The following is a 21,637-nucleotide window of genomic DNA, read 5'->3' on the forward strand; positions in this document are numbered from 1 at the left end:
CTACGAACTGACTTTATATTATCGACCTTGTGCTGCTGGCCAGACACTTCCTTCACGACTGACTATATGGTCTTAATTTTATCCTGTGGATTAGCTATTCCCTTTGCATACCACATTGCCTTTGTCTTCCTACTAACCTTTTTAAGGACATCACAATACTGTCTGTTATGGGCTATTGTAGTTTAATCACAACTGCTTCTAACATTTTGATATAATTCCATTTTGTTGTATATAATATCCTTATCCCACTAGTCAGCCACCCAGGCTTCCTTTTACTGTTGGCACAATGTTTAGAATGTTCCAATGGTATGGAGCTTCCAAAAATCATGATAAATATGTTAAGGAAAGCATTGTATTTGTCATCTATATTATCAACACTATAAACATCCTGCCACTCTTGTTCCTCAATGAGGTTTAAAAAACTCTCTATTGTCATTGGATAAGCTTTTCTACATAGTTTATAACTATATATACAGCATTTGTTTGAGTACAAAAACCATTTAGTGTTAAAATTTGTGCATCATGGTCTGAAAGGCCATTCATCGTTTTACTAACACAATGCCCATCTAGTAATGAAGAATGAATAAAAATATTGTCTATGGCTTTGCCACTGTTCTGCTGCACCCTGATTGAAAAAAGGACAATCTACATCAGATCATATGAACTTAGAAGATCTTCCCACATCCTTTTTCTTGCACCATCACATAGAAAATTATTATTGAAGTCACCACATATAATTTATTTTTGGTAATTCCTATAAAGTGATCAAGAACCCTCTTTAGCTTGAGCATAAATACTCTGAAGTCAGAGTTAGGGAACCTATAAGCAACAATAATTAGAAGTTTAGTTTCACTAAATTCAACTGCCTCCACACAACATTCAAATAGCTGTTCAGTACAGTGCCATGATATGTCTATGGACTCAAATGGAATACTGCTTTTCATGTACATGGCCACTCCCACACACCACAAAGAGCTCCTTGAAAAACAGCCAGCTAATCTGTATCCTGGTAAAGGAAGCGTATGATTTGTCAAATTATTTAAGCGGTGCTCCGATATACCAGTAATGTCAGAGTCAACATCTATAAGCCGTCACTAATGTTATCTCTAACACCAACTACTAGAGCAATTTTTCAATGAGTGGTCCCACCACCGCCCACTACACTGTCACCTATTAGCTTTGCCAGCCTCCCCTTCCTATACCTACTGAGGTGCAGACCCTGCCTAGTGAAACACGATCTATTGACAGACTCAACTAGGATCTCTGCAATGTGAGCCATGTCCTCCGTCATCAGCACCTTCTCCAGCCCCATGTTAACACATCTATCTGCAGCATTAAGATGAGGCCAATCATGACACAGAAACAGTCGCAGGAAGTCCACATTAGTGCCGCCAGTTTGAGTAGCAATCTTTACCACCTCACCATCCACATCATATGCCCTGTCCTTATCAATGCTGTTCCCTGCTCCACTCACAATCTCTATCTGATCCTCTTTCATAAAATTCCTACATAGCTCCCTATGTTAACAGTCACCTGAGCCAACCCTACACTAGGCTTCACAATGCTGATGACCTGGTACTCATTCCCTAACACTTCCTGCAACTGCTGGCCCACACCTCTGCCATGCAAACTACCTAGCACCAGAACCTTCTCCTTTGTGTTAGAATTTGCAACTGACTTAGTCTCCCTAACTGCTGAGGACTGCTGCATGTTTCCTAACCTACAACCGAGCATTTGGGAGGACAACAGTTCAATCCCATGTCCGGCCATCCTGATTTAGGTTTTCCGTGATTTCCCTAAATGGCTCCAGGCAAATGCCGGGATATTTCCTTTGAAAGGGCATGACCGACTTCCTTTTCCATCCTTCCCTAATCTGATGAGACCGATGATCTCGCTGTTTGGTCTCTTCCCCCAAACAACCCAACCCCAACCCTACAACTACAGCTATAAGAGGCTCCTCTCCACTCAACTGTGACACTTGGTCAGATCTTTAAATGTGAAATTGTAGCACAACATGCACACACACACCGTACTAACAAATGTAAATCTACCTGATGATGGAGGTTTAAACCTTTTAAACATGTCTTGGAGATAAATAAACACTGGCTGGTAGCAGTAAACTTGCTTCCAGAATGAGATTTCCACTCTGCAGCGGAGTGTGCGCTGATATGAAACTTCCTGGCAGATTAAAACTGTGTGCCGGACGGAGACTTGAACTCGGGACCTTTGCCTTTCGCGGGCAAGTGCTCTACCAACTGAGCTACCCAAACACAACTCACACCCCATCCTCACAGCTTTACGTCTGCCAGTACCTTGTCTCCTACCTTCCCAACTTTACAGAAGCTCTCCTGCGAACCAAGCAGAACTAGTACTCCTGAAAGAAAGGATATTGCAGAGACATGGCTTAGCCACAGCCTGGGGGACGTTTCCAAAATGAGATTTTCACTCTGCAGCGGAGTGCTAGCCCTGCTTGGTTCGCAGGAGAGCTTCTGTAAAGTTTGGAAGGTAGGAGACGAGGTACTAGCAGAAGTAAAGCTGTAGTCGTAGCCAAGCCCAACAGTCTGTAACTTCCGTGATCTGATGGGAACCGGTGTTACCATTGCAGCAAGGCCATCGGTGGGTAAAGTACACTAGTACTAAAATTTTCAATTATCTACTGAGCATTTGAACTATGGATCCATATAATATTTTCACAATAGGTATTATTATAAGTAGTTATATGACAGCAGTACTGGAGACACAAAGGATTTGCTGATCAGCAAACCATAGTATGTAAATATGCTATAGACTATTCCTACAAATTTCCACCAATTTCTAAAAAATTTCAGCATCATTGATTGCAAAATGTCATACCTACAAATTCTGATGGCAGATGAAGACATACCAAAAACCATGATAATCATGCCATTTAGTCTCTTTGAGTTTCTCTACATGCCATATGGACTGAAAAACGCAGCACAGACATGACAAAGATTTATTGATCGTGTCCTGTTCTATTTAGGCAATGGCCTTGCCGCAGTGGACACACCGGTTCCCATCAGATCATTGAAGTTAAGCGCTGTCAGGCATGGCCGGCCCTTGGGTGGGTGACTATCTGGGCTGCCATGCACTGTTGCCATTTTCTGGGGTGCACTCAGCCTCATGATGCCAACTGAGGAGCTACTCGACTGAATAGTAGTGGCTCTGGTCAAAGAAAACCATCATAATGATCAGGAGAGTGGTGTGCTGACCACATGCCCCTCCTATCCACATCCTCAGCTGAGGATGACACGGCTGTCAGATGGTCCTCATTGGCCACTTATGGCCTGAAGATGGAGTGCTTTTTCCTGTTCTATTTGCTTATCTAAATGATGTCACAGTCTTTACGCAAAAAGAGCAAGACCATAACAACTACCTGCATATTGTATCACATAAGCTGGCCTCTCGTGGGGTCATGATAAATGATGACAAGTGCCAACTTTGGAAATCCTGTGTGACATTTGTCAGATGTCATGTTGACGCATCTGAGGTGGTCCTGCTCCTGAGAAACTGACCAGATATGCCTCCTCCAACCTCCCAACGACTACCAAGAACTGCATAGGTTTTTGGGGGTTATAAATTTTTAGAGGAACCAATTTCCACATGGCGCTCAGACCTCGCTACGACTTGTCCAAGCATCGTGTGGCAAGAATATATCTTGTAAACAATGGCTCAAGTGGACACTCCAAATGCAGGTGTCCTTCATGAAAGAAAAGAACACCTGTTATATGCCATGACCCTCACTCACCTATCACCTGATGAACATCTAGTCATCGCATGTGATGCTAGCTATCATGCGACTGGGGCTGCTTTACAACAAAGGATCAGTGTAATCACTCAGGTGCTCAAGTTTTCTTGCACAAACTTATTGACACCCAGGAAAAATGGTCCATATTCAACCATGAACTACTAGCAACAGTTTGTCACTTTCAAGATAATGATGAGGGGAGATCCCGTACCATGTACACAGATAATTACCCATTGGCAGACACATTCTACAACCCATCAGCAGATTCTGCACCCAGGAGATTCCACCACCTAGATTTCATAGCACGGTTGCAATATATTAAATGTGCCGATAAAATTGTTGCAGACTATCTGTCCTATATCCCAGCCACCTCCATCCAGATGGACTTCAGTAGAATCGTAGATGCACAAGCAACAGATGTCAATCTCCACAGGTTGTTAAAAGACCAGACACTGGACTCCAGTTGCAACAACGCACACTACCCAGTGTGACAAAACAAGTTTGGTGTGATGTTTTGAATGGATGGGTCTGACCAGTGATCCCAGAACCATTTTGGAAGACAATTTTTAATTTTCTCCACAACCTTGCTACTATATGCCTGATTATGGAACAGTTTGTCTGGCCTAACATGAAAGAGAATTGTGACATGTGCATCAGGGCTTCCATTCTGGGTCAGCAAGTGAAACCCTGCCACCATCCACAGTCAAACTTTGCTAAATTCCTGAATCTAAAGGGGCAGTTCCAGTGCACCCACATTAACATTGTAGGGCCACTACCCAAATCAGATAGTTACCATTACATTTTGTGAATGGTAGATCAGATGCCACAATGGGTGGAGGCCATGCCCATTTCCAAATATCAGGAGAGACAATAGCAAAAACTCTCATCAACAGTTGGATTGCCAGATTCAGCTGCCCAGCCTCCTTCATGTTGCACCAGGGTCAGCAGTTTGAATCCCAACTGTTCAATAATTTGTGCCATCTATGCGAATGCCACCAGTTCCGCACAACCGCCTGCCACTCCCAAACCAATGGACTCATGGAATGGTGACATCGGACGATTAAAGCTGCTCTCATGTACCACTCAGAATCATGGGTGGGGCCCCTCCTATTGGTTCTCCTGGGTATTTGCATGACACATAAAGATGACCATGATGGATCACCTGCCACACAGCAAGTCCCTCACTCTACCTGCTGATTTGAAGTGCATGAAATGGTCCCCACTGACCAGGACTTAACCAAACTTACTGTTAGTCATGTGCATGCACACACATATACAAAACATCAGTTTTCCAACCCCCTCCCATCACATGACACAACAAAGTTTTATTCATAAAGACCTAGCCACATGTACTCATGTGATGCTCTGTACCGACTATAATGGTACAGCCTCGCCCAATTTTATTATGAACTGTCTGATACTACCTTTTTTTATATATGCATCTGTGTATTTATTGTACGATTCAGTGCTTCCTAGAGCCTTTTATGTGTATTTTTATAGATATCATTCAGTTCTGTTTGCCAAAAACCTATTATTCTTTGTAAACACATATAGATTATTCAGGAATGACGAACATTCTCATAATTGTTCATAGATTGTTGTCATTAACAAAATTATGTACATATGCCAAATTATATATGAAATTGAGAAATTGAAGTAATAAATGTTTAGCAACAAATATTAAGAGGCTGTGGAAATGTTGGCATAAATAACTAATACCTCTAATTACCATAATTACAATTGGCAAATTATTTAACACAAAAAACATCATTCTGATTCAAATGAAAATAAAAATTATTATCCACTGATGCAAATTCATTTGTTGTTCATATTTACATAATTCATTGTAATTAATGGTGCTTGTATATCATGCAGTTACACTTGTTAGTTACACTACCCCAATTTACAAAACTCCAGTATATAAGACAGCAAGTGTGTATTTAATTTATGTAATCTGCCAAAGCACAATGTGCATACTTTGAACTAATGTTAGCAATGAAAGTCGTACTATCACTAATTAGAAAATTAAAGTAAAATCAAAGTAATTTTTGAAATCAGATTGCAAATTAATTTTCACACAAAAGGCCAAAGATGATAATAAAAAATAATATGTTATTCTACATTATACGTTATAATCTGTACAAATGTAACAGCAGTTAATTTAGATGAAATTGTTTTTAATTGTAAGTTACATTTTGTAATAAATTAACAATGGCAACAATTGTTAAATTTGTATATAAAGTAATGCTGTGAGGCTGCAAAGAGGTCAATCAGTGAAGTCAGTCAAAGTGGTCAGTCAGTCAGTGCTTTTGTTACCTCAGGAGTCTGTGCAGTTCAGTTGTCAACTAATGTCAATAAATAATTTTGTGAAGCTTGAAACTTTTGTGATGTTCTCATCAGCCATCAATGAACCTCAGCCCAAGTTAAGTTAATTAAGTTAAGTATTGTTCAAAAACATAAGATTGTTACAAGGCACAGTGAAACTCACCCTACAATCACCACTTACAGTATCATACCAAATGTTGAAATGCAGTACAGACACTTTTGATACTGTAAATACTGGAAAGCTCAACAGTATTGATGAACTGCCTTACACTGGTGTGAATGTTAGCAGACATGTCACAACAGACATTCCTCACCCCACCACTTCCTATGCACCCATTGGTCAATTTCCGAGTGTGTGTGAATCTCCATGATTTTCTGCCTGACGACATATCTGTCATGTTACACTATACCCACCTCATGGTTACTGCTGTCTACAAGAACACAGGTGGTTGGGTGCAATGCAACTCCTGTCACACACAGCTTCCTGCACACCACTCCTGTCCCACCAGAAGTTGACACGGCAGGACTCACCTCCTGTTTTTCAGCAGATGGTACACTCACCATCACCACCCTGGCTTACACTGCTACCAGCCCTGCAATTCCTCCTGTGGATGCAACAATGCGAGGCAATGCTACCAACATGCCTCCTTCTTCAAATGCTACCACTGAGTCAGCAAAAGTAAAAGATTGGTCAAGACTACTTCCTTATCTGCAAATGTCAGCACCAGCAATTTGTTCTGTGGATGCAACAATACAAGTAACACTGCAAACATGCCTCCCTTTTCAAATGCTGCCACTGAGTCAGCAAGAGTTAAAGATGAGGTCGGGACTAATTCCTTATCTGCTAATGCCGCCACCAGCCACCCGTTACTTGCACTGTCGACATTGCACCACTTTGGACGTGCCTTGTGGCCCCAGCACTCATTGACTACAGTGTGTCTTTCTTTGCATCCACTTTGTGCACATGGTAAATATATATAATTACCATGTGCATAAAGTAATTTAAGTAGTCATTCTATAGTTTTCCTGTGCTCCATATGCAAATGGAACAAGAAAATACCTGAAGACTTGGTACAGTGGAAAGTACCCTCAGCCATGCAATTCACAGTGATTTTCAGGGTATGGATGTAAATACAGAATACATTTTCATAGTAATTTTTACAGCTTAACAGAAAAAAATTGCTCCATGAACTGTGACAGATATGAACAATTTCCTTTCATCTTCCTGAGCTAAATATCTCATTCCTAATGAGAGGGAAGGGACTCATTTTTCAGACAGGTAAATAGGAAAAGTATGAGAAATATGATGGAAAAGCAGTCACACACACACAGACACAGACACACACACACACACACACACACACACACACACACACACAGATATATATGTGTGTGTGTGATGAAACTGCTGCTTTTCTGTCATATATATATATATATATATATATATATATATATATATATATATATATATATATATATATATATATATATATATATATAAAACAAAGATGATGTGACTTACCGAACGAAAGCGCTGGCAGGTCGATAGACACACAAACAAACACAAACATACACACAAAATTCAAGCTTTCACAACAAACTGTTGCCTCATCAGGAAAGAGGGAAGGAGAGGGAAAGACGAAAGGATGTGGGTTTTAAGGGAGAGGATAAGGAGTCATTCCAATCCCAGGAGTGGAAAGACTTACCTTAGAGGGAAAAAAGTCTTTAAATATGTCTGCTTGTGTCTGTATATGTGTGGATGGATATGTATGTGTGTGCAAGTGTATACCCCCTTTTTTCTCCCTAAGGTAAGTCTTTCCGCTCCTGGGATTGGAATGACTCCTTATCCTCTCCCTTAAAACCCACATCCTTTCATCTTTCCCTCTCCTTCCCTCTTTCCTGATGAGGCAACAGTTTGTTGCGAAAGCTTGAATTTTGTGTGTATGTTTGTGTTTGTTTCTGTGTCTATTGACCTGCCAGCGCTTTCGTTCGGTAAGTCACATCATCTTTGTTTTTAGATATATTTTTCCCATGTGGAATGTTTCCCTATATATATATATATATACACTCGCACACACGCACATATCCATCCACACATACAGACACAAGCAGACATATTTAAATATGTCTGCTTGTGTCTGTATGTGTGGATGGATATGTGCGTGTGTGCGAGTGTATACCTGTCCTTTTTTCCCCCTAAGGTAAGTCTTTCCGCTCCCGGGATTGGAATGACTCATTACCCTCTCCCTTAAAACCCACTTCCTTTCGTCTTCCCCTCTCCTTCCCTCTTTCCTGATGAGGCAACAGTTTGTTGCGAAAGCTTGAATTTTGTGTGTATGTTTGTGTTTGTTTGTGTGTCTATCGACCTGCCAGCGCTTTTGTTCGGTAAGTCACCTCATCTTTGTTTTTATATATAAGTTTTCCCATGTGGAATGTTTCCTTCCATTATATATATATATATATATATATCTGTGTGTGTGTAGCATGTACTTTTTAGTGCCTTCTATCCGCCCTACCTGTGCAGTTACCAGTAATCAGATATGAATTAATGTTGTAACAATTAATTTTGGATTATATGCCAACTTATTTGTATGTATGTATATGAAAATGTTTAGTGTATGAAATAAATAAATCCGTGTCATAGTAGACACATAAGTAATAAAGTGTCTGTATGTATGGATTAAATAAATTTAAGCTGACCTTATATTAACTTTAAATGTTTTTGGTTATTTATTATTATTACTACAACTACTACTAATATCACTTACAAACACATACACACACAGACTCAATTCCACACTTTCCATGTGAAAGGAGAACTTCCAGAAAATAGTTTGATTGAAGAAAATAGAGATATCATAACATCTGTCTTACTACAGTTTTATGCACAACAGAAGACAGTTCTGACTGAATCTTCCAAAGTATTTTTTTCTGTAGGGGAACAGAGACTGCATACCTGCATATGTGGATGTATAGCAACAATTTTATTTGACTGTCAACACAGTGAAAACCACTTCTGAAGTAGCTGAGTGGTTTCTCATTCCATCTTCACTGACTGACCATCATAATACCTAGGTTATGAATTGTGTATGTGATTGTTTATTACAGTGCTATTCATTAATCTCTGTTCAGGTACTTGAAAATTTACAGATGTTATTGAGTCACAGATTACCACACAACTAATTTATCCAACCTGTTTCATCCTTCCATGTGTTAAGACATAGCAAAATAAATTTACTCTGTCTTTTGTTTATTTTATTACTCTTAAATAACTATTTTTTGCTTCACTTCCATTTGACCTATACATACACATAGTGCATATACAGTGTGGATCTACAATTGCCAAAGTACTGATCATACACTATTTTATGTAATTTTACTGTCCATGTGATGGTTTATAATCTTTTCATTATAATGGTATATTTAGATTTACCTAAAAACTTGTTGACAGAGAAACTTGATAGTTGAAAATGTTACAAAAATGTATGTTGGTAAAATTAGTTTGAGCTTATTTGTACTTTTTAGAGGATTGATACCACTTGTTAGAAAGTCCTGATATTATTCTTTTCTGTAACTAGAGTATTTTTCAAATAACTCATTATGACACCTTATAAGATGTTCATAATTAAAATCTGGAAACACCCAAACTTACTTTTAACATTTGAGCCATTATGCTTATTAGATTTCAGGATCTGACATTATACTTTGAGTGGTCTGATTTTTCTCAACTTGATAATGCCCTTGATTATCTGACTGAGCTTCTAATTAAGAATTTAACTAAATTATCAAAAGTTACAACACACAAATTTTAATGTAAGTCAGTAATCCACTGTGGAAGCATTCAGTGTGTCATTCAAATATTACATTATACGTTAATATGTTCATAAATGACTATCATTTAATTAAACCAAATTATGAGTTGGGTCAGTAGATCAACTCTAATGCAAATTCTAATTTTTACCAATTTATAAATTAATATGTAATTAACAAAATCACAGAAAAACACTAGACCAGTCTATACATATTGGGCCCGATGCAAAAATAGTTAGTCTGTACTTGGCAATTACACAAATAAGATCTATGTAACAAGTCCAGAACTAGAAGTTACATGAGCAGCATCTACGATGCAAAATCTGGGTATTGCAATAGTTCAGCAGCATATCTATTGAAGTTCACAGCTACAATACACTCAATTAACATAGCTTTGTTAAAGTGTGTGTAAAAGTCAATATTATTTCCAGTGGGTTCTATGAGAACTGAACATAGTGGCCGATTGTCTTACAAACTGTGATTTGAGTAAGTTTAGTACATATGTGGACAAGAGTGTTAAGTTTGTCATGAAACTGTTACAACATATGCTGCCACTGACAATAATCACAGTTTGTAAGAGCTAGCCTGGTGTATGTGAAATATGAACAGAAGTGTGAGATAAGCCGGTAAGCACCGAGCACCAACCCACCAAACCAACTGAGATAAACTGGTCATCAGTAGAATGTGGTTTAAGGTGAATAAATGTTCATAAATAAATTTTAAATTAATGGTGTTTTGTATGTTATGGAACTGAAAGGCCACCACATAAAGTACTTTCAACTTATGAGACTTGAATTCCATTTGGTCTAGAACCATGTTTGTATACTTACAATGTCTGTTATGTTAAACCAAATATTGTATTTTACATAGAGAAAATCAGTTCACAAATTTAATTAATGAATAATTTTTTGATATCAGTTACAAAATGTTTTATTTGAAATGGAAGAATAATAAGTATAGGAACACATGCATGAATAATTAAAATCAAATTGCTTCCCTCTGCACACAGTATAAATTGACCACAGATGTTCAACATTCAAATATTCATTATACATTTGCTCTTTAGCAATAAAATTTATACAGGTTCTCAGTCTCTTCTTTTTTTACAACTTCCTATCCTAAAGGTTTCAGTTTCTCTAGACAATATTGATAATTGCTTCCTCTCTTATTTGCCACTACAACCTTAAATATTGAGTTGGCATACTTCTATTTTGCAATTAAAAAATCTATATACATATTCATTCTGCAATAGACATATAATGTTGCATTTTTTGTTTCATACAAACCTCAAGTAATATACTCAATTTGAAAAGTTTTGAACATATTTCTGTTAATATCTTAGTATCAGAGACTGGGTTGTAAATGTGTACACTATTAAGTTAATTCTCATATTAGGTCTCCTGTCACAATTTATCTGTAAGAAAAGCATAAATAGGAAATTGAAAGAAATAAATGTGCAATAAATTTTCATTATAATGGAAAATACCATCAGAAGTGTTACTCACCAAATGAAGAGCACATTACTCAAGTGTAGATGCATTTATGCAGACTCATTCTTGAGCTTTCAAACCTTACATTTTTCTATTTAGAAGTAAAAATAAACAAAATGAAGTAGGCCCAGATTTACTAGATGGCAAGTCTGCCTTGGTCTGGGGTTTTGGGCAATTTTCCCCAACTCTCCTCATTTCCTAAACCTTGACATTCCTTTTTTTTCATCCCCCTTCCTTCCCCTGTAACCCTTCTGCCGGAAGAAGGAGCAACTGGCTCTCAAAGCTTACACATTTCCTTAAATATTATGTGTGTTTTCTCCTGTGAGTAGATTTTTTGATCTATCCAGTTATATTATATTTTCAAAACTTGATTATTTTCAACATTACAATAGTTTGAAGTGTGGGATAGAATCCTCAATCCTCATTCGTTCAAAAATAATATAGACTTATTCTAATGAGACAAGACAGTTCTTCAAAAAATTTTAAAAATTTCTGTATTTAAGGTGACACTGATATTCAATACAGTGATCAGCATTAGCACATATAGACTGCCCCATGTAAATGCCATCACACTTTCAAGGAACATTATGAATCCTTGGTACTCACAGTTCAACATTGTCTTTACAGTTCACAATATTTTTATAATTTTCCTTGGTGACCAAAAGGTAGGTATGATTCCTTGTCTGTCTAAGACTCTATATATCTTACTTGCTGTTGCACCTCCTGGCTCAGTTGAAAAGCATAATGCCTTGGTTTCCTTGGTAGAGTTGACTTAATGTTATGAACTGTGGTTAGGGAGGCAGTGGCTAATAAATTACTTCAGGAATGACCATCTCCATGATGTGATCATGACATAATCTAACCAATAAGATGAAACCCTCTTTCACAAGTATCATGACAACCAGACTTGGCCCATGGTGGATGCAGTCACAAAAACCTTGGGATTTCATCTAAATTTGATGTGGAAAGTTAACTGACAACTGTTTATCTGAGAATTTAAGTGTTTGAGATGTGGTGTTAAATACTGATGCTGAAAATTAAGTGGACTGGTTGGGTAAAAAGTGAGGAAGTTGTCAAGGGAATGTGTGGAAAACATGAAATAAAAGAAAGAATATAACACACCAGGGAATAACATTCATGGTACTAGAGGGAGCCATAGAGAGCAAAAACTGCAGGGGATAAGAGAGAGTGGAAAATATTCAAGAAAAACGTAAGACATTGTGTGGAAGTGCTACTCTGAGATGAAGAGGTTAGCATAGGAGGGGAAGCTGTGACAGGGCATGCCAAACCAGTCGAAAGACTTATGAAAACAAGCTAAAACTGAAAAGTTAATATTAGTGATGATGACAATAGTAGTAATAAATAAACCAAAATAAAATTGGAGATAAGAGGCTAAAAATGGATTAAAGAGATGGAGAAAGTAGAAAGTCCAAATGTGAAGAAGAGATAAAACACATAATTTGTAACTATTAGGATGAGGTGGTCAGAAAACTGATTAAAATAAGTAGGGTGATGGAGAGAGTGTGAAAATTGTATGGCCTGTATGACACAAACATTTTATATCCAATTTTATGAGAGGGGAAATGAACATATCAGAAAACAGTTATCAGTTTTTACCATATGGTGTATTTGATGTTCGGTTTCTTACTGTTATACTGAAGAGACACTGTCACCACTAAATATTGAGCAACATATGTATGAAGAGTATATTGTGCTCATTTCTTTTTATCCTTGAATCTTTTATGACTGCAAATTTAGAATTTTATATAGTATTGGTACTTTTATCTTAATTGGTACATATGAATGACATCATAAAGATCACTCTATCTGTAATGTACTTATTTTTTAAAATTTAGAATAGATGTCTTTAGATGTATCAAGTCTATTTTCTTCCCACATTTGCCACATAAGTTTTGTAAAGACGTTTTGTGAAAGATCTTAAGCAAAAAGAACACTGCCTCAGGAAGTTAAATCACAATTCATAGCTCTAGCAGGGTGAGTATTTGTTTCTTTCCATGGAGATTAAGTACCAATTGTGCAACATCTGAATTAAGAAACAATAATATTAGTGTTGCATCAATACAGTAATTTGCAGGAGGGGTGACTGGATAACTTTTAATACATTGTAGCAGTTTCTCTGGTTATTAGCGGCATTATCTACAGCAGAAAAAAACTAGATTATAAGCAGGGGACTAAAGTACTTGGTGTGAAGTTAGAACCTAAAAAGACTACAAAGAGGCTATTTTTTCATATTTTCTGCTTTCAACACAGTGACTGGAACAAACATCTCTTTTATTTTGACTTCGCTTACCTTTCAGTCATGGCAGTCCTCTCATAGTTCTCTTCCTTCTTCCTGTGCATGTCTTTCTGTTCCTAATTCTGACCTTCTGTTTTTCCCTTTTACGTGTGGATCATTTTATATCCAGGCACAACCAACATAAATGTCTACATAGTGCCATGTTACAAGTTTTCTTTACATGGCTTCTCTTTCAGCTCACTCTTAATCAGCTTCTTGCACACTTTCTGTCATTACTAACTGATAAACTCAATTTAGTTTGAGAATGTGACAGGCGAATAAAGTAAAGGAGTACTGGATGTATCTCTGAGTGTGCCATGACTTCTTTGTCATACAAATTTCACACATTGTCTCTTTCCTTATGTGAACTCTAGCCCTGCTTCCCGGAACATAATGGCTGTCCCATTACTCCCCTGCATCTACGGGTTAAGGGACTGTTCAGTAATTGTCACTTTGTTTCTTTTTTTTGTAAATTGCAAGGTACAGTTTTAATTTTGGGAGTTCAGTATGAGCAACTTTGCTCTTTGTTTAATAATTTTGTTATATTCACTTTTATTTGAAGGGAGCATAATATCATATAAAAATAATATATTCATTTATTAAACAAAATTCCAGAGATGTTTTTAAATATATTTTTATATCTTGATTGATTTTTATGCCCCATCATATCAAGTTTTTTCATTTGTGATTTTGTAATTACATTAATACACTTGTATGCTCATTCTAGTGTGTGCTATTTTTAAGTATATAATAATACAATAAAAAAGAGTCTTCTCATTTTCATTTAAGTTCCATGCACACATAATAAAATAGTGTGACCATTCTTGGAAAACATTTCAGTGCCTACAACTTGTGGAAGGCCAACTACACCATGAAACACATATCTACAATAAATTACCATTTTTCTGCTGCCTGTATTACATGCCTTTTTATAAAAAATACATCTGGCATTTGAAAAAAATAGACATTAGGATAACACTATGTAGTGTGCAATGAGTGCATAAAGATCTCTTGCAAATTTTAAGTTATAGTTGAAGTTATTCACACGTGATTCCATAAACTGCAGATCTACAAAAACTGTGAAGAACAAAGAACACAATAATTAATTCCTCTGCATTTACTTATTTCTCATTTTCATTAGATATACTGTATTTCTCAAGAGGAATTATGGGACATGCTGTAACATGTGTGTGTATGACATTGTAAATTATTTATGGATAACCATAAACACATTTCTTGATTTCATACTGAAATTGATGGTCATCAACACTTTACTAAAATGCTACAAGTTTATCAGGTTTCTTCTAATTTTTTTTTGCAGTGTTTCTAAATGTTATTCATTGTCTGCTCAAACAGAACAAGATACATCCCTCCATACAGTGCACAGCTAAAGCTCATTATGGAACCTCATTTCACATTTCATAGTGAATTACATTGATCATTTCACATGTGTTCCTACATCAAGGAAAAAACATATAATAAAAAAAACTTAGGAAATGCTGAAGTACCATTAAGTATAGAGCTCATAGAGGATACCTAAAGGTTAAAATATTTTTAAAAAATTACAGAAATTTAGAACTAACAAGAGACATTTGTATTATGGATAAGAGAGATGATAATGCTGTATGACATGCATTGAGAACTGTACCAATTTTTTATATGAGAAACATCAGAAAGTAAATCATCTGAATATTCACAGTAGGCATATTATTACACTCATTAACTGTAGAATTTATATAAATGTATAATTCACACTCATATGATGATGAACTCAATTTTGAATTCAACTGTTCATGTTTCAGTAAGAAAGGCAGAAATTTAATAGCTGAGAATAAGATTTTATAGTACCATAATTATTCTTTGCTCCATCATAAGTTACATATATAGTATCTCACATAGTTTCTCAGCATTTGTAGCTACAGTCCAATAAGCTTTGCATCACTAGGATTGCTTCTATCACCCTGATTATAAACCTTGTTACTTAACTGGATACTTATAGAAATGACAATTATATCACTAACATATACGAGTAACACATGTTAGATAGTTGGGTCATGGTGTAAAGAGATTTATTTCTCAGTTTTCCAGGAATAGAATAGATGAAAACAACACATAATATAGCTGACAAAGGCACTGTAGGTTTACCATTGTGGCCCAGCAAAGATCTGTCTTAGAGCAAGGTACATCCTGGTAGATGTGCCTGACAGCCCAAGAAGGTATGACTAAAATAATATATTAATGCTATTCAGGTTAGCTTTATACAAGTTGTACTGATGATAATGGTTAACCACAGATTCCTCACTAATCCAGCTCACAATATTTTGATTAATATAATACACTGGATTTTTCTGCTTGTCATCAATCATTTCTTAATTATAAATTAATTCAGGAGAACATCTACATTTTATAGGTAATACACAATAAATTAAGCTACATTGAAGTATTACATTAGGTAAGCTTATATCACAGTAAATTGGTGTCAAGAATAACATTTGTTTATTATTTTCAGGTAACATCAGACAGTATACAGCTCACAAAACAGTCTAAATAAAGGCTTCTGCTATTGCAGCATATTTTATTTTGCAGGAACACTATGATGGGCTTCATCCACTTCAGGGACATATTTTACACATAAATTTAGGTCATACATTGTATTTCTCTGCCTAACTGATACCTTAACCATACATTCACAATAATTATATGAGTGCCTGGCTGTACAGTGTATACAAGCAACAACTGGCATAAAAATTTAAGCTTTGGGTAAACAACTGTTTATATTCAGACATATGACACATAATAAATTCAGTTTCACTGGTGAAGTCAAGATTAATTAAAAGGATGCATTTTTATATAATATATCACACTTCTAGCACGTTTGAACATACAGCCAACCACTGTTTTCTACATACTGATTATTTTAGAACATAGTCAACTGTTTGCAAATGACTGATTAATATTGTTTCCCCACTTACACTGTAAATGTCTTTCACTGTTACTGCATTTACTGCATTGGTGGTCCATTTCCTCCAGATGACACTGCTCCAGCATGGATGGCCTCATTCTGCCAAGTTTTAATCCTGCACACGTTCACCAGCTTTTGTAAAAGGAAAACATTTTGAATTTGCAATATACATGTATGTATAAAATATATATGAGAAATGAGTAACATTTATTAGTAACTAACTAATACTGCAACAAACACCAATAAGAATTTCCACGTGCATTAATCTTGCACTCATTCACAACCCTTTTTGTTAAAGAATGGAATCTTTGAAGTGGCTATACTTGCAACATGAATGATAGATTTAATACTATTTATTAAACATAAACTAATCTTGCCACAAGTACTGTTAAGAAGATAGGAGAAAATTTTTAAAAAAGCCTATGTGAAAGGAAATGGCAGCCCTTGTGAGAATGCTACATGGATTCACAATCACTAAACATGTTATCTGCAAACCTTTTCATACAGTAGCATGATTTATGAAAGGCATTTGGCAATTACGGCCTACTTGAGTATGAAAATCAACATCTGAAATTTCTTCTGCCATTATGAAACTAAAAATCAAATATTTGCTTGGAAATGAATATATTCTCTTATACAAAGACAGAGCCTGCAACCCACTGATTCCAACTTGGTGTGTGACTACTGCACAAAAAATGAAATCATTGAGCTGCTTCATCCTCTGTGCTCTCCAGACCTGACTCCTGAGGACTTTTTCTTATTTCCAAAGTCGAAAATCCCATTGAAAAAATGAAGATGTGCAACGACAGATAAGATAAAAGAAAATTCACATATGTCACTTCACACGATCCAGCAAGAGGTGTACCAAGACTGCTTCCAAAAGTGTAACCAATATTGGGAGCAGTGTATCAACTATGGAGGAGAGTATTTTGAAGAAGAATAAGTGAAAGGTAAACATAGAAAAATTTTGTGGACAAAGTTCCAGAATTTTTTTACCTCATATTTTACTCTCTGGCAAGAGGATGAATGCTAATATAAAATTTATGTATTGTCATTTTAAGTTAAACAATTTTACTGTGAATAAGGAAAAATAAGTGGTCAGCATATTTGTCTGCAGGCTTATATGGTGCTCTCTGAGCCTAGTCCAGACTGACATCCCAATCTGTTTAATTTAGCAACACTGACACTCTTGACAGATGATTTATAAACCCCACTTTTTATGATTTCTGGTTGTTCATCTTTTGAACTGAAGAGGTGTCTGCCAACTGGTTGTGGAATACAGAAATGCAAAGAGTAGCCTTTTGCTTTTAAAATATTGCTTGCCCTATTTGATGTTTTACCTACAAAAGGTAAACTGCACCACTTCCTCTTTGGTCTATCTTTGTTGTACACTGGGTGCAGTAGGAATCTGGCTTGCTTCCTCAGTTTTGTACTGAGAATTTTGCCAATAATGTTGGACTCAGATTCATTATTTGTGGCAATGGTTTTTATTGTACTGAGTTTTTGATTGTATTCTTTGTTCATGGAGATGGAAAGGTTGAAAGTGTATAATGTGGTGGAACTCTGCATGTTTAGGCTGTAGGATGTTGAGAGGAAGCTGGGATTAATGTGTCATTAAAGGAGTTTTTTTGTGAGTTTTAAATGCTGTAAACTGGTCTGATGTCTATGGAAATTCATGTTGGACCCCTCACACCCCCCCCCCCCCCCCCCCCCCGCTCCCCTCCCCACCCTTCCCTACCCCCCTCATCCAACTCCACACTCTTTACATTAGTATGCCATTGACTCATATTTTCCATAAACATGTGGAGTTGACTAGCCGAACCTTTCCACATACAGAGAATATCATCAACATAACTGTACCAGTACACAACATGTTTTCCCAATGGTTCACTCTTAAGAAAATCAATTTCCCACTTGTCCATGAAAATTTCTGCTAGGTAGAGTGATAAGGTGAGCCCAGTGCCAGACAATCTATTTGCTTTTAACAGTTCCCTTGGAATCACAAATAGTTTTAGTCTAAACAACATTCAACTGTACCAATTATGCTCAGCTGTTTTTCTGGTTTAATGTTGTGTAAATAGAATTATCATGATAGTATATACACAGTCATTTACAGGAATACCTGAGAACAAGCTGTGTATGCTGAAAGAGACTAATTTTGCATTTGTTGGTATCTTAACATATGTTAACTTGTTGACTAAGTCTAAAATGTTCTGAATGCTGTATTTGCCTGTGAACTTCAGTTTTCTCCTCAAGATGCTGTTCATCTTCCCAGAAATACTGTGTGCTGGTGCTTGTATGATTGGAACTTCTGGCTTGTGAATTTTGGGTAAGCCATGTCGTTGTGGAGCCCTAGGATTCATTTGAAGACTGCTCTTACAAACTTATTCAGAGAAAAATGTTGTAGAACTTGTTTACTATCTGATTAGCCTGATCATTGTATTTAGCTGTTGGGTATTGCTATAGTTTTTGTAGGTGCACTGATTGGTAAAATTTTTAAACTTTGTTTGTATAATCTGTTTTATTTAACAGCATTACATTCTTGCCTTTATCTGCTCTAGCACAATCATGTTACTGCTTTCAGTCCTAGTTTTAAGTCCTTCATGACTAAGAAATTATTGTTCTTTCCATATTGAAGTTGTTGTTGTTGCTGTTCCTGTATAGTTTTTTCCACTCACTGTGCTTTCACAGCTGTATCTTTCTGTAGGGCTAGTTATAGATCTACTCTTAGATACTCTTAACACTTAAGGTTTGGGAATCATGTTTCTGGCATATTTGTGGTCTTTTCACAGTAGCTTTTCTTCTGGTTTTGTCAGAATTAATGTTGACAAGTTTACAATTCTATCTGGACGCTATATTTTCATTTTCGGGTTATAGTTCTCTCCTTCAACAACAATAACTGTTGTAATTTCTTCTTTGGACAGAAAAACATCTTATAAATGATGTGCAAAACTTTCTATTGGTGCATTTTCAAACCAGATAAATTCACATGGGTGTAGCATGTGAGGAAGTTGCATGTGTACTAATTACAAGTCCACACTCACATTATCCTGTATCCAATACCAATTTCATTTTTCTTGGTTTATCCATAGTTTGTCTGCTGTTTTCTTCACATGTTTTGCAGAAGAAAAGTTCTTTTTGATCTTAACGGTACTGTATTTTGGTGTTATTTCATAATCTAGTCACTGCTTATTAAACCAAATATGTTCATATGCTTTCACTTTCTTAGTTAGGAATCATCTATAAAGCACAGTTGATGATGCTTAGCTTGAAATCTTAGCCATTTTAATTGAATCAACTGAGAGTTATTGGTGAAACATTGTATATTCCATTAACTAAACATAACACCTATCTAGCCTTGTTTCACAAACTTTATTATTAACATACAACCTAGGTTTTGGGTTAGATAAACAACCAGACATCATGAAACATGGGGTTTATAAGCTCATCTGGTGATAGTGTCAGTGTTCATATGTTGGACAGACTGGGAGGTAATTCAGCACGAGGCTCAGAAAACAAAATAGAAGTTGGAGGTTTATGAAGCCAACTTCATCTTTTGCTCAACATTGCAGCTTTACAGCAGGATGAACTGCTCCCATCAAACTGTGGCACAACTTGTAGTTGAACATAACATGCTTGATTTCAATGGCTGCTTCACAACTGGGGTCATCTGGATCCTCCCATCAACAGAGTTTTTCTGAACTATGCAGAAGGGAGTTCTCCTGATAACACATTTTCCACTCATGAAATCATTCCACCCTCAATCTACAGTAGCCTAACGTCCCCATACCATGGAACCAACAGTTTCCAACCCCTTCCCCTATCACCTCCCCCCCAGTTCACATCTCTTCACCTGTTCTGTGTGCCACTCTCTGTCAATGCACCCCTAGTCTGCTCTTCTCCTTTTCCACTCACCCTGTTCTCCTCCCCCACAGCATCCTGACACTGTGGCTGGCAGCCTTGCCCTACCATGTAGTCCCTGAACACTCTGTCATCTATGTTGCCTCAATCCCCCACCCACAGCCCTCTACCTGTACCCTGTATCCCTCCCTCTTGCCCACCCCACTTGAGATTGCTGATTCTGCTGGATGTGATACAGTTGCTTTCTGGCTGGAGCAGCTAGAGATAACAGTCATGCGTGTATGAGGTGTGCTTGCTTGTGTGATTGAGTGTGTGTTTTCCATTTCTTTTCCTTTCTGAAGAAGGGTTTTAGTGAAAGCCCAATGTGTGACAATCTTTTCATTATGTCTCTCTGCAACTCAGCTTGTCGTCTTTACAGTGAGTAGCAATCTATCCTTCTCATAATATTGTTGATATTCCAACCTGAACTTTCCATTGTTTGGTTGTGTAAACCCTGAAATATTTGAAACATTTTGTAGTGCAGAGAACTACATTAAAATATAATAAATTTCAAATAATAATTGTGAATGGGGCCTGTAAATTGATATCGGGTATGAATGCTAATAAGGATAATTTCATTAGTTAGTTATTATTTTAATTTTCTGTTGATCATAATTGTAACCTCCTACTTTGATGTGAAATGAGTCAGTTTTACAGTTATGATCCACTTACTCAGTGGTAAAATATGACAAAATCCTGACCATTTACATAGTTTCTTAAATCACTTTTTTATAGTGATTTATACTTGACTATGTTTAATCCCTCCCTCTCTCTCAAAGTATGAAATGTAGCTTTTGAAGCTAATAATCGAGGAACTTTTGCACTGAGCAGCTTCAGATAATTTACATTTAATTTTACTCTGAGTTGATGAAACATTTAAAGTTATGTGCTAAAATATAATGATGAATTTTAGTCTGCATGTACTGTATATTTAACAGCACTAAACTCTGAATGAAATGTGCAACTGAAACATGAAACTATTGAACTACCATAAATAATAAAAACAGTCTAAGTAAATGTTATGGAGTTACACATGCTGCATCATTATTGCAGGTGGAAAATTTAATTACATAATAATACCTTGACTG

The 21,637-nt window shown here is 36.6% G+C and overlaps 1 protein-coding gene across 1 annotated transcript in view; it reads right to left on the reverse strand.

The window, feature by feature from the left end:
• Window positions 1-14,303: 14,303 nt before the first annotated feature.
• The window catches only part of LOC126470785 (uncharacterized), a 742,455-nt gene continuing 735,121 nt past the window's right edge, over window positions 14,304-21,637 (reverse strand). Inside the window, exon 8 of the mRNA XM_050098794.1 lies at window positions 14,304-16,764. Within this exon, the coding sequence (XP_049954751.1) occupies window positions 16,689-16,764 (76 nt within the window). The 3' untranslated portion in view covers window positions 14,304-16,688. The remainder of the gene's footprint in view (window positions 16,765-21,637) is intronic.

The sequence above is a fragment of the Schistocerca serialis genome, chromosome 3, assembly GCF_023864345.2.
Source record: "Schistocerca serialis cubense isolate TAMUIC-IGC-003099 chromosome 3, iqSchSeri2.2, whole genome shotgun sequence".
Classification (NCBI taxonomy): Eukaryota; Metazoa; Arthropoda; class Insecta; order Orthoptera; family Acrididae; genus Schistocerca; species Schistocerca serialis.